The 25733-nt window shown below is 36.5% G+C and overlaps 1 protein-coding gene across 1 annotated transcript in view; it reads left to right on the forward strand.

The window, feature by feature from the left end:
* DYNC2H1 (dynein cytoplasmic 2 heavy chain 1) overlaps window positions 1-12523 on the forward strand; it is a 139743-nt gene extending 127220 nt beyond the window's left edge. The window contains exons 86-89 of the mRNA XM_056488331.1: window positions 1653-1762; window positions 2091-2172; window positions 8482-8598; window positions 11947-12523. Coding sequence (XP_056344306.1) covers window positions 1653-1762; window positions 2091-2172; window positions 8482-8598; window positions 11947-12105 — 468 coding nt within the window. The 3' untranslated portion in view covers window positions 12106-12523. The remainder of the gene's footprint in view (window positions 1-1652; window positions 1763-2090; window positions 2173-8481; window positions 8599-11946) is intronic.
* Window positions 12524-25733: the final 13210 nt, after the last annotated feature.

Consider the following 25733-nt stretch of genomic DNA (forward strand, 5'->3'; position numbering starts at 1 on the left):
ATAATCATTTGGGTTGAGGGCTCATAATCAGGGATGTGGCACATAAACAAAAAAACTGATTAAAGGCTTGAACATGGTGGAAATGTTATGAAGTGTGACATACTGCCAAAATAAAATAAAACTTACTGAGTGATACCTACTTGCATTTTTTGATTATTTTGTCACTTCCAAAATGGTTCTGTGGAATTATTCAACTGTCAGCAGTTCAAACAATACAATAAAGTACTTTTAAAACATGATATGGGTGCTTGACAGATACATTGTGTGATGAGACTGTAACTTCCAAGATTTTTTTATTCATTGACTACAGCAATTTTATAATTTCCTGGGAGCTGGTATTTAGAAAGGAGTGGGACTGGTCTTTCTTGTTTAGTGACAGCATGTGGAATCTTACTGTCTGATTAGTTTCTATCTTAGTATTTGTGGAATCACAGAATGGTTTGGGACACCTTCCACTATGCCAGGTTGTTCAGAGCCACATCCAGCCTGGCCTTGAGGACTTAATCTGTCTCTGAAGAGCTTACTTGTAGGGTGGGTTTTGCTGTGGCTTCAGGTTCATACTGCAGTGCCATTGTAAGGACTGTGACTATATCTTATAAATAAATTGTACCAAAGAGATACATTGGAAAAGTTTTAGAAGAGGATTTTGGGCCTGAACTGTTGCATAAGCAGTCAGGTACCTAAATAACTGAAGAGAGCAGATGCTTTGTCTGAGACTGTTGATGTCTTGAGGATCAAACTAAGAGTGCATTTCTCAGGATGTGTGATTTATGACAATTGTGGGGTGCCATGTGTGTCTCTTTTCTCATGTGGGCACATAAGGTGTTGCAGTGGTGGGAAATTCCAAGCTTGCTGTTCCTAACAGGCTTCACACTGCTGGTGAGAAAGAGTGGAAGAAGGTTGAGGCATATTCTCTGTAAGGATAATTGAGGACAGCTATTCCCCCCACCTTTATTAGATTCGTTTATTGCCAAGTATAACAGAGGCCAGTTTTAATCTGATAATAAATTCTGTGAATTCACATCTCAAACTAACATAATAAAAATGGCAACATCAACCTAGTAGTAGGAAATATTTTGAAAACCTGTTGGCAAGTACTTTTAAAAGCTGTTACTGCAGATTGAAAACCAAGTGTTTCTTCCATTTAATATGCCATGTATATGAAAAAAATTATCTTAAAGCATACCTAAGAGAAATGCAGTTATTTTCCTGAACTTATTAAAGCAAAGACAGGAATGGCAGCTATTTTGATGGAAAACATAAACTCCCTGATAAGTAAAGGTGAAATAGAATTTCAACAATGATAAAATTGTTGAAATTATAATTTTCACTGTACAATGATAAGTTTTCACTGTACAAAGAAAGCTACAATGAATAAAGAATGAAACATCGGTTTATTTAGAATGAATGAGTCATTACACATAAACTGCTGGTTATCTTTAGATTTTAAAAGGGTATTAATTTCCTTTTTACCAGTTTGAAATAGTTGAAATTAATATTATGCTTTGAGGTTACAGTATGTTTGCACAAACATTTTTACTAATCATAATAATTGACATACCAACATTAACACAAAATGTTGAAAAATCAAGTAATAATTTCAGTTATTTAAGGATTTCTTTTTTTTTATTATTTTTTTTATTCTCTCTTAGAATTGGGTAGAAAAAGCAGAGAAAGAGGAACTGTTGTCAGACACCCTTGACCTTTCTGAGCTCTTTCATCCAGACACATTTCTCAATGCCTTACGCCAGGAGACTGCAAGGTGAGGGGAAAATGATGTGCCTATTTGTGCTAATGTGCCATTGTTCCTTATGTGTGAGGATGGTTATTTCATTTTCAGGACACAGATCCAAAAAGTTATGTCAATTGCTGTCATCAGTCATGTTATTTTTATTTCTTGCCTTGAATAAAATAGCTGTGACCTGTTTAAATGCTGATATATTTTTTTTTTAAGTTAGGGATGTATTTTTCTTCAAAGTAAGACTTAGTATGATATGGTACAGATTGAAAATACATTGGATTTGGTTTTTAATTTGATATCCTGTTGTTACACATCTGTAAGATTTACTGTCTGTGTGTTTCCATTGCAGAGTAATGAGGTGTTCAGTGGACAGTCTTAAATTTACAGCTTCATGGAAAGGGCGAATACAGGAAGGCAAACTCCAAGTTAAGGTATTTTACTAGAATGTTTTACTAAGATTTTTTGAGGGTGTTTTATCAGTATAATCCAAGTCATCTTTCCATAAACTCCCTGGAAAACTGAGCTATAAATAATTGGTGTACCTGAGATAAAAAGGCTGGTTAATGGTATGCAGCTACTAAAATGGCAGTGCAAAATTCCACAGAAATTAGAAAAGAAAAGCAGTTAGCTTTTTTTCTCCTCACTATTGTCATTTTAATATTAAGCTTTTTGCTCCATTCTCTTCAATAACCTCTTAGAGGAAAATTGAACTGCAATTTCATGAGTTAAAATCTCACTCTTGTCCAGATAGACGAGTGGCTTGTAGCCAGAGGAAATACACATGTAAATCTGTAAGTCTAAGGCCATGTCTTAGCATTTCTTTAATCACTGAAAGGAGACTGCTAAGGAAGTAAACCAAAGTAAGCTGTAAGATGACTAGTTTTTGTTATGGTAAAAACCCAACAATTTTTACATCATCAGTTAAGCCTACACCCAACAGCCATAAAGTCACCCCTGATTGCTTTGACAGCAAAGTAGAGATGAATCCTCAAATAGTTTAATTTAACTTCTTAACATTCCAGGTAAAACTGCTACTTTGGTCAGCACAGGTCTCTGTGCCCCTTTTTTATACTTAATTTTGTAGGGAATTGACAAAACAAGTTTTCTGTGCTGTATCTGCCTACAGGTATGTTGATCCCAAAACAATCCTGTGTAGCTCCAAGTTCTGTGTTCAGCATGAAGCACCTTTAAAGCCACATCCTCACAGAGACACTTGTACCCAGTGCAGGGCATTCAGCACTGACTGTGGGCCCATGTGCAGCTAAAGCAGGGATTGCTGGATTAGGAGAAGACAACAAGTGACAGGGCACCTTCTCTAGTCTGGTAACACAGACAGACACAAGGCTGTGGGAGATATTATGGTTCTGGGCTGGCTCCTGACACTTGTCAGAAATTATTAATGCAGAATATGTAAGATTTCATATTCCTAAAATATTAATTTGTTGTAAGGGCAGTAAAGATAGCAGTAATCATCCAATCTGCCCTAAATACAATTCAGTCTTTTGAACTTGGTTGAATTAATTCCTTTTGGAACTAGAGAATGTAATTTTGCAAGTGCTTCAGTCTTGATATTCAAGTAAGAGTAATAGTTGCCTGCTTCATTTCATAAGAAACACGAGAAGACATCAGTGAAGAACTTGGAGATAAATAAACCAAGAGATTTTTAGGGCTTGAAATAAACCTGGAAACTTGGAATAAGCCTGCAGATCAGAGGTTACAGATTCAGCCAGCTTCTAAGGCCATAGCAGTAAGTCAAAACTGGTCTCAGACCAGTCATTCTAGTTGGCAAGTTACCAGCTGCAGGCTGTAGAAGCTTGAAGTTGTTCAAAACCATCTTAACATTTTTGAAAAATGTCAGAAGTCAATGTCAAGTGCCTCAGCTCCTAAATAACATCTCAGTATATTCATATATTAAACATTTAATATTTATTTATAATTATATAATATCACAACATTTTACAGTTGCCAGATTGAAATAGCTGCTTTGCAAATAAAGAAAGAGAGGAAAGAGTTTTGTCACAGTACTCCAGTTTTTATTAAACTTCTAACTGAAGTTTAAAATGATTTACTGTCTGAGAACGTACGTGGTAGATTTTTGGCAGTACCAGTTAAAGTACACTGTTAGAAGTCTATATCATGTGTAGGCAAAAAGGTTAATGCATATAATCTATTGCTTTACAAGAATGTGTCATGTTCTAAGAGGAATGGAAAATCAAATGAGAATTTTGTTTAAGAGGAAATTCTCTGCCCCAGGAATAGTCCAAGCAGTTAGGTGAGTGGTTATTTTTAGGAAAACATAAGAATTCTATCAAGTTTCTTCCCTAATTTAAATATTATATTTTCCTCTGTAAGAGAAATACTCACTGATTCTCTGTTAGTAAGAAATCACTAGTATTTTTACTGTTCCTTTTAATCATTGATGAACAGAAAGGCTCTGGAACCCTTTGCAATGCTGAATATTTAGATTTCCCTACCATGAGTCCTTCCTTATGCTCATGGGGACCTGAGGAGAAACTTTCCCATTAATAAAGCTATATACCACAGGGACTATAAAAGTGTCGTTGATTCAGAAAAACCATTCTCTAAAATGTTTCTTGTTTGATAAGGATCCTCTGGATTGTACATTAAGGTTTGTTCACCTGAGCAATGTGAATTTTAATGCTGTCAAAGTAAATGTTGTATCTGCAGTTCCAAGAATTCAGGCTAACCTTGTTGAATGGGAAGCTATTCTGAGTGGGAATTAAAAAAAAAACAAATTCAATCAGCAGAACAGATAAGTCCTTAAACACATACTGTGGTGAGATAGCTGGGACCTTGTTTTATCCCTCCTAAATCAGAAATTATAGCTTACCAGACTCCCCTACAGGAACCAGACCATGGTATAGGCTATTCTGAGGTTTATCAGTCTTATTTTATGCTAATGGTGTTATTTCACTTTATGTAACTAACTTCACCAAGAGACTTGATTTTGTACTCACAGAATTGGGGGGGTCTCTTTTTCAGGGTCTGGGTGAGTTGTTCTCCAGTCCCTGAATTGACAAATATTTAAGAGTCTAACAGAATGTCTCTGTTCAAGGATTGGCACAAGTAGGAATGAATTTAAAATTGATAGTCACACATACTTCGTATAACTTTCTTAATAAAACTGTCAGGCATGGTTTTGAAGACATCTTTTCCAATACTTTCTTCTTGCCTTTAATTTTAAAACATTTTGATGGCTTTGAATTTCTTCTATGATAAGGAAAAGAAGGAGATCTCTTTATGATCTGTATGATGAGAATGCTTTCTCAGTCTTGCTGTGATTTTAACAAATGGTATCAAGCTTCAGCAGTTGTAGGTAGTTGATCTTTCTATGCCTAAAAATACAAATTATTTACCCTGTGATCATCTGTAAGCTAGAGGCATGCAGTGCTAGAGCTGTCAGTGAAACTACAAAGTAGGCAGAACACTCAATCAGGCCAAGAACACACCTTAGCCTCATATGAATTATCAAATCAGATGTTAAACTATCAGTGTTAATTCAGGTGATGGTTTAGATGTGTAATGTGGAGTGGATCTCTGCTAGTAGGATGTGATGAATATTTGATTTAGAATCAATCTGTATAAAATTACACCTTCTACAATATCACTTAGAATCAATCTGTGTGAAATTACACCTTCTTTAATATCACTCTGGATTTCTTTAACAAAAGGTACTGAAAATGTATGGCTATTGCACTATAATCACATATTGAAATGCAAATACATCTCTTCTGTTTGCTTTGTGCACTGATTGTGCTGTTGTAGGAAAGCAGGTAGTCACTCTTTTTGGCATTCCATTTTCCTTATTGTAGAAAAGAGTGAAAGAAATGAAGAAACATGGCGAGAGACTTATTGGGTAGTAAGTAGTATGACCTTGGGTAGAGCTCATTATACATAGTAAAAAATAATTATTGAAAGTCTCAAATACTCAATATGAATATTAATATCAAAACTATACTCTTAACTGACAGATAAATTATTATAAGGCATCCAGAGAGGTCTTTTTTTTACAGTATGCCTCCATCCTGAAATATCAATAAATTAATGATGAAGGTCTGTAGAGGTAATGAAGTGAAAATATGATTTCCTGAAGTCTGCTGCTGTTTGCATTGTGTCATGGAAAATGATGGCATTAATTAGTAAGGGAAAATCTGTTGCAGAGACTTAGAAATTTGGAAACAGACCATGGTATCAGCACACTTTCTACAAAGGTATTTTAAAGAAACATAGTCTGAAATGTGTAAAAATAACTTTTTTGAACCTAAACTAGTACCAATAGCTGTGAATTGCCAAACTCTTTGTAAGAATTAAAAATTATGGTCAACTTCTGCCATTACTCTCTGCTAAATTTCAGAGATGCTATGATTATATTACAGATGCTGTGAAATTCATGTCTTTCATCATACTTGTAATTTCTCTATACTGTTTATTATAGAAATGAAAACATGGCTATGGGCATACTCAACCAAATGATATTGGAAAGTACATTGTTCTAGTGTTGCTGGTTTTTTTTTTTATTAATTTTCTTATTGAATGAAAGTAAAAATTTGGTTTTAATCTTCAAAGGAGTTTCTATCATTGGTTGAAGCTTTCCAGGAGATCAAATGGTATTATTTTACATAACTGTAATGTCAAAGGGACTACCAATATCAAAAGAAGAAAAGTGCAGTAAAAAGTTTTTCAATAGGTGACCCAGTTCTATAGAAGTTTCTTTCAGAGATGTTCAGGCTGTCCAGAGCTTTGAACACCCTAGTTACAAACTTTTAAACCTCTTCATCAGACCCATCTTCATGCAATAACTTTGCCAAGGTTATTTATTTAACTATGTTCCCTAAAAATATTCCCTGAAGAAAGCAAGAAGGACAGAAAGAATAACATAGGAGATGAATCTTTCTAAAATTTGTGTGAAAGTTAGTCAAAAATTCTACACCAAACTTTCCATTTGGGGTTGTTTTGGGTCAGGTTATCCACAGTTTTGGTGGTTTCACTGTAATTCCTAATCTGTATGAAGCACAGATTGCTCCAAAGAACATTGACATTTCTCTGGTCACTGTCTGTCTGAGGAGAAACACAGCTTTTTTCTGTGTCTTTTTAAATGCCATGTTTTATAGCAATTTCTTTTCATATTAGAATATGTACATCTGCATCTTGCACATTGTAAGGAAAAGTCCCCAGCTCAGTATTAAAAGAGAAATATGAATTTAAAGAAGCAAGTTCTTGAAGAGTGTAATGCCTGTCTTCAATCAGAAGAATAATTAGATATTAAAAATGCAAAATGTAGTCTTAGCTAGTTTACAGTAAATATATTATTAATGAAAAGCCCCTAACACTGGGGAGGAAAGCATTGCTTTTCAAGTATGACAGCAACCCCCGTTGTGTTACTGTTTAATTCCATCTTTTCGTGTCAAATAAATAAATAAATTTAAAATACTAAAATTTCCTAAGGAAATTATATCCATTATATCTTCTATGATACTGATTTTCATTGTAATATCATACTTCAACCACTTTTTGCAATCTGATAGATATTTCAAAATTTATTGGAAGGGAAAATATATTAGAAAATTACATTTTTCTCCATTTTGCTTATGTGATCACTCATCCAATTTCCAGCAGCATTGTATTTCCTAATTCCAGCACTGTTTTATGAACCTTGCATTTGGTGAATGTAGTATGATAAGTTTAATTCAGGGCTTTAGTATGGTGGTATATCAGACAGATATTTTCAGATTGTAGCTTCTGTTACAGATCTGCTGCAGGTGGACAGCTATTTTGAAAGGCTGCATGAAAGTTATTATTGAATTAAGTTATTACTGTTAAAACTGAAGTTCTCACTTCAGCAGGCCAAAATGACTACTTGTCCTTGTCCTTGTCCTTGTCCTTGTCCTTGTCCTTGTCCTTGTCCTTGTCCTTGTCTTTCTCCTCCTCTTCCTCCTCCTCCACCTCCTCCTCTTCCTCCTCCTCCTCCTCCAACTAGTAGTATTTGTACTGGGTAAAATAAAATGATAGGCAGACACTGTATTTTTTTTTTTTTTTAAGGAATGCAGAATAGATGTCACTAACTTATGGAAGACTCCAGAAAGAAAAAATAGAACATCTAATTCAGAGGCTGAAATTACTTAATTAAGCATATTGCAAATAAAGTATTGCATAGTTGCTTTAAAAATATCTGTGATTCTTATTAAATTTTTTGTCAAACAGCAGTATATCTAAGAAATCTTAAGTTTGTTAAATAAAATTTTCTCCCGTATTATTTCAGTATCTTTTATTTGCCTCTGCTGAAGCTGTGTAGTTGCACATTCCATTCTTTGAAAGCTGTGCTCAGACTTCCAAGCAGGAAGTCATGCTTATTGCAGTGATTGTTCTTCTCTTCTTCTAGACATTGTAATGATTATGAACTTGGCTGTTGCTATCATAATTCCATTAATCTAATGCCAGGCAACTGCAGTTTCATGATTGATGACATTTGCAGGTATTTTTCTCCGACATTTCAAAGAATGTGAATCCAAATCAGAGGAAGTTCACAGTGAATTATGGTCCAGATCTAGCTTTTAAATCATGTTTCCTATTCTCCCAAAGAACATAACACTAATTAATTTCCTGTTATTTAAAAATTTGGTCACAGTAAAAACGTTCATCATTTTTTAAAGCACAGTGTAATCGTTATTGACATTTTAATTCTGTTATTTATGTTTGAATATTCTATATTTCCATGGCAGATCAGTGGTTTACAGCTGGAAGGTTGTCGTTTCGATGGAAATCGACTTTCAGAAAATCTGCATGATTCTCCCAGTGTGTCATCTGTTCTCCCTTGTTACATGGCCTGGATTCCACAGGTACTAAATTATTAAAAGCCCTAAACTTTCAAGACCCATAATTTGATTTTTTCTGTGTAGTAGCTTTTCAGTATGATGTTGCTGACCTGTTTTCCTTTAGTCTCAAAAGAAAAATCCCTGTCTTTACTAGGAAAAGCAGTTTAGTTACTGTATTTAAAACAAAAACTTACTGTAATTTTGTTAAAATCCTTTAACTTATATTGCTTAGATTTCAGTCATACATTTTTTTTCTTTGTCTTTTAAAAGCATTAGCATATTTTCAAACTTGTATTTAGTAAATGTATACATGCACTTGGGAGTTCATTCCTAGACTATGTTTTCTTTGCATTTTAAATATTAAAGTAAAATGCAGCAGCAATAAAAAAATAGAGAATATGATGTGAGCTGTAAGCAAAGAAAGCCTTTCTCCTACTTAAACTAATTTAAAAAATGCCAGTGCTTGCAGATTTTAAGATGAAAGCAAAGCAATCCAAACAGTAAAAACTGTTACTGTTCTGCCCTCCAATTGTCATAGCAATCACTGATAAATAAAATGTATTAAAAAATGTGTCTTTTAACTAAAAAACTGCTTGTTATAGAATTAATCCCACCTACATTTAGGAAGCCCATCTCATCAGAAGATAGCTGGGATAAATCTGTCCAGGTGTGACTCTAGACACAGCCTAGACCACTATGATGACCTTTGTATATTGTGATAGGAAGTGTACAAGGAGCTCCATTGCTAACACACTCCTGTATCCCAATTTTTTTTTTTTTTAATCTCATTGTTATTTCCTGCAGGGGAAATAAAGCATTATATTATGTGGAGGTCCTTGAACCTATCAGGGTGTTTTTCTTGGATGGGCAAGAGAATGTGGGCAACAAATATTTGGCAGATAGATGGAGAATTTTCCATCCTCTGAGGAAGAACTTGCCATTGATACCTTCATAGAGGGGCTTGTTTATTGATTAATGGAACAGCAAATGCAAATCTTGGGGCATCTCTGGGATGGAGAGAGATGCTAAAAAAGCAGTCTGTGATATCAAACTTCCAGTTTCTAATCTCTTGGCAGCATTGTAGTACAGCATGAAAAGTATAAAGGTTGACAGACTTATCCCTTGAGCACAGAAGTAAATGTTAGTCAGCATCTGCACCATTGATCCCAGCGTCATTAGGAAAGAAAATACTGAAATTTTTTAAAAAAGGTAAAAAAATGAAAACATCACAAAACCTCTTACAAAGTTGACCAGTGAAAGATTTTTCAGCTTCTCAGTAATTACAGAGTTTCATTTTTTCAGATAAATAAACAGATTTCTAATTTACTTAAGAGATGGTGCATGGGATAAATACAGAATTGCCAGACATTCTAATATATTGGCTCAGTGGTGGATGCTGGAGGATGGTAATATGTGTGGTTTTCTGTGGTAACATCAAATGGAAAGACATTTTAAATGAGAATTCTAAGTAGTCCTCCTACTCCTACTTGTTCTGAAAGATGCTCATCTTGTGTTTGAAATAAAACAGATTTTTTAGTATTTTTCTGAAAAAGACTATATTTTAAACTCCAAAGCTAGGATCTGTGAAGTCAGCAGAGAGCTTTCTCTATAAAATTAAAAAATGAGATACTTCAATAATCAATGAATTGAACTTTTTCAAATGTACTTTTATTTGTAATGATTAGCAACTGACATCTTTGTGTTGGAAAAAAAATATATAATTCTTATAAAATATAGGCCATGACTTGTCAACTGCCCAGATTTTAAATACATAGTGTCTCTAAGGAGAGTTTTTCTTAATTGGTCTACCCTTGAGTTGTTTTACAATCACTGTAAAAATTGACTATAATCAAATACTGTGCTCAGAAACCAAAGCATAATAGGATATCATGCATTTCCCTTAATTTCATTACCTCTCCTTAGGAGAAGAGTGCATAAAATTGAACATATTGTCTAAGAATTCTTAGGTTTTGAATTTTTCTTTTCTCCATAAATGTGTCTTTTGAAATCTGGTGAGCAAAAGTATATGGATAAGGTAATGCTCTGAAGTAATTTACAGCCATACTTAAAGTAGCCTACAAGATTTCTCTGAGAGAGCCCCCTGAAAATCCTGCAGTGCTCTAAACAGAATATTTTGAGCTACTGACATTATGCTTATTCTCATTAAACTGTGAAGGTCCTTTCCAGTTTTAATTGACTGATAGATCCCATGCTGTGAAGAGTGTCACTAAAGGGGGTGGAACTGTGTATGAGGCAGTCTCACAAAGAGAACTTCTGGGCTGTACTTAAGCCAAGGACATAAGGATTTGTGACTCAAAAAGCCTTCCACAGAATGGCTTTGACCCTCCAATAATGTCATTCCCTAACATCAGTTGGATTGAGAAGGCACTAGAACAGATATTTTGTCCCTGAAATGTGTAAAATCAGATCTTTGAAGGCAAACTGGCCAGTTTCTGGCTTCCAACTTTGGCAAAACTTAAATTCTCTGGTGAACGTTTTACTTTGTCTGGCCAGCATTTTGTCTTCTTCAGTAGAGTTAACCAAAGGATAAGTGGGGTAAGTACAATCCTTCTGAGAACAGCTGAGTTCCTGATTATTACCTTACTCTATAGAAATATTACACCTAGATTTTCTGCAAGGATAGAAACACTGTTGCCCAAAAGACAGGGGAAGTTGATTTTCAAAATGAACAACAAAATTCTTCATTTATGTCTTTACACTTCACATGCAAGGCAAAGTGCTCGAAACAGTTATTGTTTGCATGTTTCCTTTTTCCTGTTTTTAGTTATTTTCTAATATTGGAGCATCACTAACTAACATTTGCTGTGATTTGAGTTAAAATGACACTCATTTTTATTTTAAATTCTTTTCTGACAAGTGTACTGCTTTGTTATTTGGTTCTTGAAAATCTGACATTTTCCTGTTGACAGGAAGGGACATTTTGAGTGTGATGAAAAACATGCTTAATATATATCAGTTAAATCAAGCCCTGAACTATTTGTAGTAACTAAATACATCATGGGTTGAAATTAAGTGCTGTAGAAAGTGTACACAGCACTCTCCAGCCTGCCAGGCACACACTTTGGATCTGCAATTGTTGGGAGGATTTTAGCTGAAGGAAGATTTTTATGTGTAGTTCACAGGACCACCCCTGCTATGTAGTTCCTGGTGGTTGAGTTATGGAGCAAACAATTCTTCTGCAGTCTCAGCTTCATTGGTAATCCTTCTTAGCATCCTGAGTGAAGACTTTCTTGGCCAAGGCTGCAGTGTCCAAGCTGTATCTTAACTTTAGGTACCACACCAGTGGGGATTATTGCTTTCTCATGTTTTGTTGTCCTTTTACATGATAACTGAGTGCCTGTTTGTTGGCAGGATGCATATGGGCCATATTCCCCAGAGGAATGCATTTCTTTACCAGTCTACACTAGTGTGGAGAGAGACCGTGTGGTGACAAATATTGATGTACCTTGTGGAGGAAACCAAGACCAGTGGATTCAATGTGGTGCTGCTTTATTTTTAAAAAATCAGTAATCTGAAACTTCATTATCTTGTGAAGTTAAGAGATATTTAAACATCTAATTTCTTACTTACTAAAAGAGAACTTTAGATTTGTTGCTTTTGTATTTTTAAAGCAATGGATTATTAATTCCTGTTTATTTTTTTAAGATGTATTCAAATAATTCTACTTGATAGAACTTTAGTGTATCTTTGTGGGATATTGTAAAAATTAACATGGCACTATTCAGGAAACTGCTAATTTGAATTGTTTCTCTAGATTTTAATGTGCATTTTAATGTATTTCTTTCTTGAAGTTGTTAAAATTTCTTCTGGTTTGCTCAGAAATATTGAATAAGTATTCAAAGTCAGCATTTTTTTTAATCTTCATTATCCTTTTGGAACTGTTATTCATATGCCTCTGTTATTTAATAAAATAAAATTTAAAAACTTACCTTTTGTAACTGAAATTTAATGTTTTACTTGAAGATAAGAATCAGAATAAATGTTTCAGTCTCTTTTAATGATGTTCTACTTATAATTAAATTTCTTTGTATAGGTAGTAAATAATATGACTTTGATGAACTTCATAGGAAGTTACAAGTTCACGTGGAGTTACAAAGTTAGATTAGTATCATGGGTATTATCCAGAAGTAAGAAAAAAAAAAAAAGAGAAACTGTATACTAAGTTCCAGTAAAAACATGCACATAAAGGTCTGCAATAGCCAAAGAATTCCTTAGATTAAAAAAACCAAACAAACAAAGAAACAAACAAACAAACAAAAAAAACAAAACCAAAAAAGATACCAAAAAAAAACAACAAAAAAAACCAGAGGGATATAATAGTGTTTTTGGTCTGTAACCTGAGAAATGCCTGGAATCTTGTTCTTAGTGCAAGATGCCCAAGTTTAATTTCACTGCTTCATGATGTCTTGGGATGCTGTCATAGCACTGGAGTGCAATTAGACAGAATCCTAAAATCCAGCAGGAAGCAGCATTACTGATGTCTCAACATAATAATTGAAACTGTCTAATTTTTAGCTGGAATTACACACCTCATGAAGCTATTTTTAAAAGCCAAAGGCAAAGCACTTTCTGTTTGCTTGGAAAACAAAATAGATGCTTTGCCTCTGATATATCTGATAGATTTTGTATTCATATTAAAATAGTATTTGAATTAAGACTGTATTTCACTTTTCTGAAATTATTCATTGATGGTTTGAGGGAGAGAGAAGGAAAGCAGAGAAAAGATTGGCTCCATCTCCAGGTCAACTTCCTGAAGAAAGTATTTTTCTATCTTCTTTTCTATTGTTCATGCCCTAAACTTGGTCTTTTGTCTCGATTTCAAAAGTTTTCCATTTTAGTTGTTCTTCTAATTAAAAGCTGTCCTAAAATAATTTGCTAAATTCAATGTACATTTTTAAAACTGAATCCTGTCTAAAGGCAGAATATACTTTAATACTTTTCAGATAATTGCCTCATCTTTATATATTTCACTCTGATTCACTGAAGAGCAAAAATTTGGTAAAAAAATTTTCACTAAGGAAAATTTTGGGGAGAAACTACAAAGTCTTCATCAGAACAAGAGCACTTGTGTGAATCTGTGTGCAAGTTTTGTGAGGATTTAGAGGGTGACTTGTCTAGAGAAAATATTCTGCCATACTAGACTTTCTTGGAGATGAAAAGTTTTGCAGAGGGCATACTTTTAATTCCCATAGGCACATGTTGAGAACATGCTGCAACTTTCCCTTTTTGGTCCAACATTGTCATAAACTGGACTGAATTTCAGCTCTCATATATCTCAGGCTGAGGAATCAGTATACTGGCTCTTATGAATTCCAGCTTCTCTTTTGTGGGCAGGTAGAGAAATACAGATACTCAGCTGTTCAGGTAACTCCCTGTTAGGACCAAGATATCTGGAAAATAATACATCTTTTAATCTACCTTGCATGGTAAGTAATGACCAGAGACATAGTGTCTTTGATGACCCATCTTGCTTGTAACGAAAATAAAAGTCTATTGTAGTGAGTGATAGGAGTCATTAGTAGAATATTCTGGGGATTTCCATATTTTGTTTTTTAATTTTTTTTTTCTCTCCTCAGTGTAAGTTTCAAAATGCCTTCCATATTGCCAAGAGAAATATTATTATTATTTAAAGTGTCTCCTTTCAAGTCTCCTCCTGCTATATAATTAGTCTTACTGATCCTACTAACATACAGGTATTGATCCTATCACAAAGAACAGATACAAAAGAGACTCCTCCAGACCTACCAAACCATATTTCTATTTTAGGGTCAGGCTTGTCTGTATCCTAACCCCTCAGAACTGGCCTATCTCTGGAGGTTTGTAACCTCTTCTATCATCCACTACTGCCATGGATTTAGAACTGTGGAATATTTCTCAGCTCACAGCATCAGGAGTTTTGTTCCCAGACATGCATTCATGCATTTCTGTCAGAGCCCTCTCTTAGCCAGCTTGATTAAATCTCATTTTCTTTGGTTATCCTCTCAGTTTACAGCCCCTTCACATTGCTAGAACTGTCTGTTTGCTTCTGCTCTTTCTAAAACTTCTCTGAGTGATATGGAAAAAACCTAATCATTTTAATGTGGAGCATTGAGTTATATTTTTATTTGGACAGAGGTCCTGTGGGAGCCCATTGAGGCTGATTTTGTTACAGATGTGAAAGGCTCTCTCTTCTGAGGTGTCTTTGATGTCTATTTTTTTCAGCACAGGACAAAAAACTAATTTAAGTGTCAAGCTAATTTTTCAGCTTGAAATCTAGTAGATTTTTAATTATGTAATATTTAATCAGAAAAAGAACCCCAAACTTTGGGAGCTCTATATTACACTCACAGTGTATTAAGCAGTATGCTTGATACTTATTTTGTTTCAGGGATTCACTAATCTTTCCTTCTCACAGCTGGAGTTCTAACCCTAATGTTTTAGATGGCTCCCAGATGATCTAAAGAGGAAAAAAAAATTACTTATCATGTGTTCCTTGATACATATTGTCTGTTTGCATTGTATAATGTGCTTTCTTTCTACCCAATGTTGTAATCTAAATGAAAGATACTATAGGTAACTGCTACTCTAGACCATAGGAATTATATTTTTGGCAGTAAAAACAGAACTGTAGAGTTTTTATTACCACCAAAGTGCAGCTTTGTGTCACATGCATAGGCCATTGAGAAGTATGAATCAGGAAACATAAGAAATAAAAACATCAGAAATGCCTTAATGGTCTGACTAGGGTTTGAAAGAGTCAGTTCTGCTATTCAGTTTCAAGGGTATAGGAACATGTAAGACTAAAAAGAGATATATGAAGAGATCTTAGAAAACACATTTTACTGCTCTGTAAACACTCTCTTTTGAAGACTTGAGAAAGGCAAATCTTCAGTAAGTGCAAATTTTATCAAAAGAAATCAAAGTGACAAAATGCAAAGTGGAAAAACCTTAAAATAATATCAGAACCTTTGAAAATAATGAAGATTATGCAGCAATAACTGAATGTCTAAAACACAGATAATTTTTTACAAATGCATTTATTTTGAATTTGGAAAGGAACAGTTTCTTCCTTTTACACCTTATAGCAATCAGGTTTCTGTGAGATACTGGTGCTGTTATGCATTGGAAGACATGATGTTTGGTGCATTTAGCAAATTCACTGCAAGTCTGCTGACACAGAGTGTGCTGTGTGCCCAAACAGATGAATACATGTTGAAGAGTCAGACTCACTTTTTGCTGTTTGGGATAAACAGCCTTTCAGAAACAAGACCTATGATGTTGATAGAATACCTCATGTTTTAGTGCCAGGTCAAGTTGACTTGGGATTTTTTTCCCAGAAAATCTTTAGAATTTCACTAACATCCAAATGCTGCAGTGGAAAGCAAGTTATGCAAGTTATGCTGAGTATAAATAGAACTGGTGATGCAAATTGTCTTTCCTCTCTGTTTCTTTATTTCAGCTTTCAGAGACCAATACCCAGAACAGCAGTAATTTGTCCCCAAACAGCTATATCATTGTTAGAGTTGAAGGGGGAATAACCTGAACTCCATGCTCAAAAGCACCAAATATGAATTATACGAGTTCTTAAACTGATAGACTGTCTTTCAATGACAAAAATGGGTTTGCATAAGTTATACTTAATATTGGTTACCATAATAAAAATGTGCAGCCTTTACCAGGACTAGAAATTTCCATAAGAAGTTTTACATAGATGTTTCTAATTCTGTTTAATTTTAAAATTTTTAATCCTTTGCAAATGAAAGGTGTGAATAAAAAACTAGATGTGGGAGAGTGTGAAGACCAATAAAGAGTGTGCCACGCTTGAGAAAGCAATCTCAGCCCCTGTGGGTTCTCATGCTGTGTTCCCCTCTGAAGGTGTGCAGCTTCATCTGTGCACTGGAGTTCTTCCCAGATCAGAAGCTTCCTTGGGAGCCCATCTAAAGAAGATATTTTCACTTTAATGTGCATTTGATACAAACAGAGAGACTTTTCACTGACCTGTTATAGAAAACCAAGAAGCAAATTTGGTGTCACTTCTTTGAGCAGCTTCACAATAATTACTGCTAATATGAGCTACAGTGAGCCTCAGGAGCAGCTCTTAGGATATGATCTTTGTGGAAATTGAGGTGACTATTTCCTTTTATTTTAAAGTTGAATTGTTTTGACTTAATTATAGAACATAAATAATCATGATAGAATATCCAGATATCTTTGCACAGACTAGTTCTAGAATGGGTGTGTAGGTATGACAGGCTAGTCAATGAAGAATTTGGGTATTCACCCTGTGTGAGAACATGCCACAATTCTGCTTTTTCCTCATGAAAGCCATCTGCATTACAGTGTCTTGTCCAACACATAAATTATCTGAGAGCACATGTCATCTGAGCACAGTGTAAATTCCCTGTCTGGTGTTCATTCCTGCTGGGTGGTCCTGTAAAGGGAGTTGCCTGAACTGCAGTAAGCAGATGCCCTAGGTGGATGTCAGATCTGTGTGCTCTAACTGGGAGCAGTTTCTGCAGAAGTGTCAGAATTGCTACTGCCTTTGCATCTCAGGAGACAGCAAGCTGCCCCAGCTCTCTTCAGAAGTCTTAGATTCTTCATCATTATCTCCCAGTGTTAGATCCACTTAGTTTTTCAGAGCAGCAAGTATGGATTCTTATTAACAGATCAGCCTTGGAAAACATAATTAGTAATCATGCTTATGAAATGTTTCAGATAGGCAATTTAATTGTCAGAGCTGTCTGACTTGTCTCAGCCCCTGGCAAGGTGAGTTCTCCTCATGCAATCCCACTACTGCCATGCCTAAGAGGATTTTCAAACAGTTTACCTGCCGAGATGGGGAAGAAATGACGATGTCTTCAGAGTGCTTTTGGGATGGGCACAGCCATATCAGCATTTCCCACTAGGTGGTACTGTGGGCTAGACCCTGGTGAGAGCCTGGCACAGGGGACTGAGGTGGGTTTGCAAGGTAAAGACAATTTATAGTCTATACAACATTGCATCCACAGTCTGTTCCAAAGGAAATTTCTTACAGCAGTGCTGAATAAGCAGCTACATCTTAAAAAAATGCTTCTAGTTCGTTGTGATGTAGTTCTTTTTAGAAATAAGTGATTCAGCAAGTGAATTTCTCCTTCCTCTAAAACGCCTGCCTTGTGCAAGTGGAAAAGGCACTGACTGACCACTCTGGCTGTTTGCAGCTATTTCTGTACATCTTCAATTCTGCATAGCAGGAAGGAGCAGTGAGGAGAAGGAGCCCTTGCATGGAAGGCCCCCAGCCTCCTGCTCTGCAGCAGCAGTGTGGCCAGCAGGCTGAGCAGGGGATCCTTCCCTGCACCCGCCTGGCATTCTGAGCCCTGTGCTGGCTCCCCACTGGAGACACACTGCAGTGAGTCCAAACAAGACATGGAAAACTTGAGATACTTCACCAAGGTCCCCAAGGGGCTGCAGCACGTGACTTATGGGAAAAGGCTTAAGGAACTGGCCTTCTCCAGCCTGGATAAGAAACAACTTTTATGGGGAAGGATTTATTGGCAGCTTGCCCTTGCCTACATGGAGGTTATCAGATTTCATGGCAGGAGGACAGGGGACAAGATGTTATAACTGCATACAGGGAAAAGTATTCTTCCCCTGAGGACAGTCAGGCACAGGTTTCCCAGAGAGGTTGTCCAGTCACCATGCTTGGAAGTATTGAAAATTGGGCTGGATAAGACCCTGAGCAATCTATTCTGACCTCAGAGCTGCCCCTGCTGTTGGGGATCTCCTGGTGTCCCCTCCAACCTGAAATATACTATACCTCTGTGTGGTGGATCAGTTACATGTTCATCATTTCAAGCACAGTGTATAAATTACAGTAAGAAAATAATGTCATTCTGCTCTTTCTACTTTCTGCTCCATACAGAAATGACCTGCAAGTCCTTCAGTTTTACTGCTGCCTCATAAGCTATCAGCAAGTTCAGGGGTTAGTCAATGGAAAATGAAGCAGTTCACAGAATAAATGGATGAATGAAATGTTAAACCATAATAGAGCAAGCCAAAAACAATTTAGAGAAACCTCACTTAAGGCATAAAACCAAAAATAAATGTTCTGAACACTTCAGAAGCAAGATGCTTGCCAGGGGAGTATTGGGTTATTAGATGAAGTGCAAAAACAGTGCTCAGGGTAGGTAAGATCACAACAGAAATGTAAATTCTATGCCTCAGAATTAATTTCAGAAAACCTGAGTGTGGTTCCCATACTGGCATCTCAGTCTGTGTTTTTTAAATAAGAGAAAAGCCTTAGGGATCATCTTAAACTGAACTGTCAAAATAAAAAGTTTTAGAAGAAACTAAAAAATTGTTGTAAGAAATGAGTTATTGGGTCCTCATCCTAGAGTCCTTAAGAAACTCAAGGTACACCAGCACAATGTTGCTTCACTGATCAATATAGGTGTCTAACCTATCATTTAAGTGGCTGTGGTTCTGGGGGAAGGAAAAGTTCTCCTTTTTTAAACAGTCTTCCATAAAGGCTTTCTTCTATGCAAAGCCTACTGAAATTGTAAACCAAAAAATGTGATACTCAACTATCTTAAAAACGAGAAAGGTCAGTATGGATTTTTTGTAAGTCATGTTTTAAAGAAATTATTTTTTAGCCTTTAAAAAGGCTTGAATTTATTGATGGAGCCAGAAAAATAATTTGATACAGTATACAGGGATTTGCACAGTGTGGGAAAAGTTGGGGGAAAGGAACTAAGCTGTACAAGAAGAAAAAATGAGAGAGAGAGAAATGGAGTGTTGTGCCATTTTACAACAGCTGAGAATCTCAATTTCCTACTTGATCTTTATCAAGGCAGGAATCCCAGGCCAGAATATTTGCTGTGGCTCTTCAGTACAATGGCATACTTCTTTAAGGAGAAGTCTGCTTTAATTTTACCACTTTTACTAAATTCAGACATGCTGTGCCCAAGGGTAGGTTATCTCTTAACCTGTGTAACCTTTGTGCCTCTCTTTTAGATGCTGTGTGATCCTTCCTTCCTTCCTTCCTTCCTTCCTTCCTTCCTTCCTTCCTTCCTTCCTTCCTTCCTTCCTTCCTTCCTTCCTTCCTTCCTTCCTCTCATTTGATAGTGATTGGCCATTAAGGTAGATAAAATGAGGAAGAACTTCATTGAAATAGGTGTTAGGAGAGAATGAAGAATTTTGATCACATCTTGGCAGTTATGATCCAGTGGATATCAAAGAAGAGACTGTATCACACCTGCTTCTAGGGATTGCCTGGAGCAGGAACAGCAGAATCACAGGAATTAATACAAATAAAAGTATCCTGACTGCGCTTCCTGATCAGCTCCTGAAGTAATAAGAAACAGATCTGAAGGTTTGTAGCTGGTCACTTCCTAGCCCAAAGCTGCTTCTAGCAGTGAGCTGATGAGTTGTGAAATTTGTGTTGCCACAACCAAGTCAAAATTACCGTGTCCTGTATCTGTGACGCCAATGGAACTAATCCCTGTAAATCTCATTTTTAAACATCTTAAGCTAGATATTTGAAATATGTTTTATTCTACTATTATTTTAATTGTCTTTCACTGGATGGAAATGAAAAGGTCCAGACTGGTGAAACTGGAAACCAGCCTAAACTGAGGTAGTAAAAAAATTGATGCAGATTTCAAAAAAGTAAGTGGAACAAGGCAATTTCCTAATCTATGGAAAGTTGAACAGAACAAAATTAAATAAAGCAAAGTGGTAAAGAAGATAACAATTATTGAAATATTCCAAAAAATGGATTTGCCATGGTTGTTGAGGAATTGTGGAATGCTTCACTACTGGAATGTGAAGCAACTGCAGTCTGAAGAGCCAGAGCCACTGGCATTATACCAGCTACCCTGAAGAGTCATCCACACTGAAAATCTATCAACTTGATGAAGAATTGTGTGCCTTGGAATCCAGAAAATACTTGTGCAGGGGAATAATGCAAAAATAAGTCAAATTTAGCATCCATCTGGGTGCTGCCATCATGAATGGAAGGGGACAATTGCTGGTTTAGGTCAGGACTACATGGCAATTGATCCAGTGTGCTGCCACTACAAATGGCTGGGGAAAAGAAAAAAAAGGTAATGCATCCAACAATAGCCAAAAGCAGTAAGGTAAAGCTGTGTATGTCCTACAAACTAAAGGTTTTCTTCATTTTTCCAAAGGGCAGATTTCATTCCCTTTCCAAGGAAACGTGTTACCAGTCTATCCCTGAATGTTCCTGTGATGTGTATATATGTATGTATAAACCTTCAAGCTGGCTGAAATTTTAAGCCCCAGACACACTTTTGAAAACTGGATTTTTCTTTTGAGTTTCTTTACTTTATACATGTTTATGATAACCCCTCTTAATAGTTTCCTCCTGAACAAAACAATCACAGTCTTTCAGAATCTGCTGATAGGAAAAAAAAGTTATTTTCCATCAAGCCATCTTCAACTGATTTTGCTAAGTTTTTCTGAATTCTGAACTATCTTTTTTCTTATTTTTTTAATGACCAGGTGGTCATAAAATTTCAGGTTACACCACGTAAAATTTTTTATTTTATTCTATATCTTTATACTATAATAAATTGCATCCCACAGGATTCATATCCTGTTGAACAACATTCTGTCAGTGCTTCTTCATGAACAAGACAAATATAATGTGAAGGGTTGCCCATCTCCTTTCATTAAATGATGGGAGCTGAGCCAAGATCCATTAAGCAAATACTTACTTATTCTTGCCATTTTAATTTAAAGAAATAGTAAATTTAAATAAATCTTTACAAATTTGAATTTATCTTTTCATTTTAAAGTTATTTATAAATAGATCACAGTTCTTTCCCACCTACAGTTGGAACTACTTCAGAGGTAGGTGTTTTCCAGAGAACTTTCTTTTTTTCTGAAAAAGTACTCAAGAGAAAAGAAATATAAATTCTTACTTATTTTGCAACAGTACCAGTTTCTGGTGTAGCAGGGTCCCTGTACTCTGTTTTTTGGGTTTTTTTACCTCTATCCTATTCTCCAGAAGGTCATTTGAACTGCAAAGGTCTAGCTGTTTCCTAGGTGGAAGATCCCCTCTGTTCCCCAGAGGTTTCAGCTGCCCAGAGCAGGCACACACTCCTTCCCACTGCAGCCAGGCTCCAAAATTTAACAGAACAGAAATGGATTAACAGAGGATAAGAACAGGCAGGAATTACATTTTCTTTCCATATTGCAAAACTTCTTTTATCTTAGCCTAGTATGAACTGTTTTTAACGTTATGGAGGACATTTGGAAAGTATAGGGAGAGCCTCGTGGTGGTTTTCTTGGAAAGCCAAGAAGGAAGTGACACATCTGCTGAAGGACTATCTTTGCACTGAGCTCAAAGCATCTGCTACTGAATGTTGAGGGAGACAAGGGAGTATGAGGCACTGGATCCATTGAGTGGGTTGTTTAATCTGACTTTACATAGATCTCATATGATCAGCTCAGTTGGTTGGAGCATGGTGCTAATAATGTCAAAATTGTGAATTTGACCCCTGGATTCAGTTAGAGTTGGACATGAGGGTCCTTGGTGGGTCCCCTCCAGCTCAGACTCAGACTACTCTGTGATATGACAAAGTTATTTGTTGATTCTATTCCATTATGACCACCTTGAAGACTTGTCTGGGGCAGTATCATTAACATAAATCATCAAAAGGAAAAATGCTGTGGAAAACTTGGAAAATTTACATGAACACTGAGCAGCTGTAAGCCAACACATCTCTGTTTTCTTCAGGGAAGTTGTGCTGGTTACATCAACTGATGAAATGGCTCAGTGAGTTAATTTAACCTTAAACAATTCTCTGCAGTGGGGGCTGTGACTGTTGTGAACAGCAGAACTTATTGGTTGGGGTTTTTTGTGGGCCTGTTAAGAAATTTATGCTGATTTCTTTTTCCTTTGGAAAATTATGATTCATTAGAACATGACTTCTGAGAAGGAAAGTATGTAGAAACCAGTCCTAAATAAGAGATTAAAAAAGAGGTTTTAACACTTTAGGCTGCCCCTCTAGGATTGCTGCAATACAGAAGTTTTTATCCCTCAATTAACAGGAATTTTCTGTTTTGAAATCTGAATATATTCCTCCATAGCTAAAAGAATACTAGTATAAATGAAATACCAAAACTACCAAAGGATATCAAAATAAATTAAATGATACATCAGAGATTAATCAAAATCAGTTTCTCTAAAAAATTATCCAACCACAAAATAAAATGTCTTCTAACAGTTAACACTAAAATTATATGTCAAGGCAATTAATTTGCTTTGTTAACAATGATTTGATTTAATCCAAGACACATGGGTGCATTTTTTATCAACTACAGGGACCTATTCGTGCCATGGTAAAATTTAGTTTTCAGAGTCTGGCCTCTTTCAATGTACATACTGTAGCCTTTGCTCCAAAAAATGGGATTACAATCTTAGATTCCTTCTGGATAAATTGTCTGCCAGTTTATGACTCCAAAACATGTGGCACTGGAAGTTCTTCTCCCAGACTAAAACAGCATGAGCAGTTCAGATCTATGATAGCAGAGAAGTTGCAGTCACTCACTTAGAGCATGTGCCCTGGATTTTCCTGCTCTTTGGTTCCTACAGATTGCTGCAATATTTGGGGTTTGTTCTGGATACAGAAGTATAAAAAACATGTATTGTCAGACAAGCAGGAAGACTACCAAAAATTTCTAATTAAGGTAAAATATCTATTGCCCAGAGTATGAAGTACAGAAAACAATCTGAAACCACAGATACTGATATTTGCCTTCAGAATTCAGGATACAGGATGTGATACTTTAATAATTATGAACAGGACTTTGGAAGTGCCTCAGGCTCATTAATCCTCTGGAGTTATGAACCTTATGAAAAATCCTGTCTTGTCCTTTTAAGGATTTCATGAGGATTTGGTAGTCAGCAAACCCCAGGTCTCTCAGGTTTTGCTGAAGTGTTGACACAGCCCTTTTACTTGGGAATAATACCAAGGTATTTTTCTCTGCACAAAATTACTCTCATTGGCATTTGAGTGTTTCCCAGCCAAGTTTTCTGGTCCAAACTGAGAGCAGGTATGTCTTTCATATGGCCTGGCAAGTTATCCTCATCTGTCAAGATGTGACCTAAAACCCTGGTGTAGCTGTAGGTCCTGAGAGCCCTGTCCCAGTTCCCCACACCACCTGGGAGGGGTGGCAGGGCAGCTGGCTCTGGCACCAGCTGTCCTGGAACGCTGGGCTTCGCTCACCATTATTTTGCAGCACAATCTTTTTTTTTTTTTTTTTTTTTTTTTTTTTTTTTTAAGTGGAAGTGTAGCAGTTGTTTCATTATAGGCTGAAATTATTTTGTAAAATAGGTGGAAGGAACCATCTGAAGGCAGGTGGGCTGTACCATCAGATGAGCCAGGGAGCTCCTGTCAGCCTGACCTCAGTGCTGGGAAGGTCATGGAACAAATCACCCTGAGTGCCAGCACTCAGCACCTGCAGGACAGCCAGGGCATCAGGCTCAGCCAGAACAGGCTTGAGCAGCCTGATCTCTTTGTGTGACCAGGTGACCCGCTCAGTGGACGACAGAAAGGCTGTGGATTTCATCTCCCTGGATGCCAGTAAAGCCTTTGGCACCACTGCCCACAGCATTCTCCTGGAAAAACTGTCTGCTTGTGCCTTGGACATCTTCACTGCTTGCTGGGTGAAAAATGGGAGGCTGAGCTCAGTTACTTTGAGACAACTTAAAAGTCACTGAATACTGCTGTATGTTAATGTTGCATTGTGTTCGAAAGAAGCAAACAAGTAGAATCTTTGTCACTCAAAGTATGTGGGATTTTTCCTCCTTTTCCTTTTTACACTGGCTTTTCTGTACTTTTCCATGGGTCACACACCTTTCAGCAGAGATGGGATGGCTTATTAAGAGCAAACAGATCATGCATATGGAGCTTTGGTAGTAGGAGACATCCAAACACAGATGAAATGAACTGGCTTTGGAATTCTTTTCCTTTAATTCCTCATGTCTAACTCAAAACCTGCAAGGTCCCCAAAGCAATAAAAGAAACACTTCAGCCACACATTTCATTGGTTTCTTCTGGTTCTGTTGGGCACAGAGGGGCATTCTGCCAGAAATAGCTGTAAATGGAACCATTCCTATAAAGGACAGTGAAAATTGTGTTTTCAAAACCCGCCAGTTGTGACCAATTCTTCCTAAAGATCTCTTGGGCTTTTCTGCAGGAAGAACAGCTGACAGGATATACAGAGGCAATGAAAACATTTAAACATTGTCAATGCATGGCTGCAGAGCCATGCAAGCTGCAAAAGCCCTGGTAGCACATCCAGACTGTGATTTTGACTGTAGTCCTGCATAGCTTAGAAACAATGAAGGGCACAGGAAAGGGTGGAGGCAGTAAGGGCTACCATTGCCCATCATAATGAAAATGAGTTAAAAGAGGCTGAGAGGCTTCTCTGAAACTTGTACACTGAGGAATGCAAAACATGGCAGGAAAACCCAGTGCCTGCTATTACTCCCTTGTCTCTTCCTTTCAGGAGTTTTATACAATGCAGATGACTTACCTCAATAAATTGCTCTATTGTGAACTTTTATGTTGCGTTGAATTAGATTTTGTATTCTGTTTAACAGACCTGAAGTAATAAATTAGAGGATAATTAAAAGAGATGTCTTCCTAAAATATAGCTGACACTGGCAGAAAGGTTTCAACATAGAGCAGTGAGGCAATACATTAAAATTACTGAATAATTATAATATACAATAATTAGTAAATAATGCATGCTTTGAGTTAATTCTCCATAGTGATTTCTTTGGAAAAAATTGATAGTAGCAAGGGACAGTACAGAAGAACACAACAGATGAAGCCATATAATTCTTCATCAGGCAAATGCTTTCCTGCCATTGTAGTGGCAAGGTGAGATCCAGTATGAGGAGGAAGAAGTTCATGGGTCAGAGACAGGGTATGGCCTCACCTGCATTGTTGAAAACTGGATTAACTCCTGTAGCCAGCACAGATGTGCTGCAGAAATGATGAGGTCTGGTGTTGGCTATGAGAAGTTTCATCCCAATGAGTTGAGATGTACTCCAGTTGAAGCAGGAAAACAGGCCAGGATGATTTACACCAGCCAGTCTAACATACTGTCTGAATGGAAACTTGATTAAAAGCAAGAGCTATAAGAAC

Source organism: Oenanthe melanoleuca, chromosome 1 (assembly GCF_029582105.1).
Source record: "Oenanthe melanoleuca isolate GR-GAL-2019-014 chromosome 1, OMel1.0, whole genome shotgun sequence".
NCBI lineage: Eukaryota > Metazoa > Chordata > Aves > Passeriformes > Muscicapidae > Oenanthe > Oenanthe melanoleuca.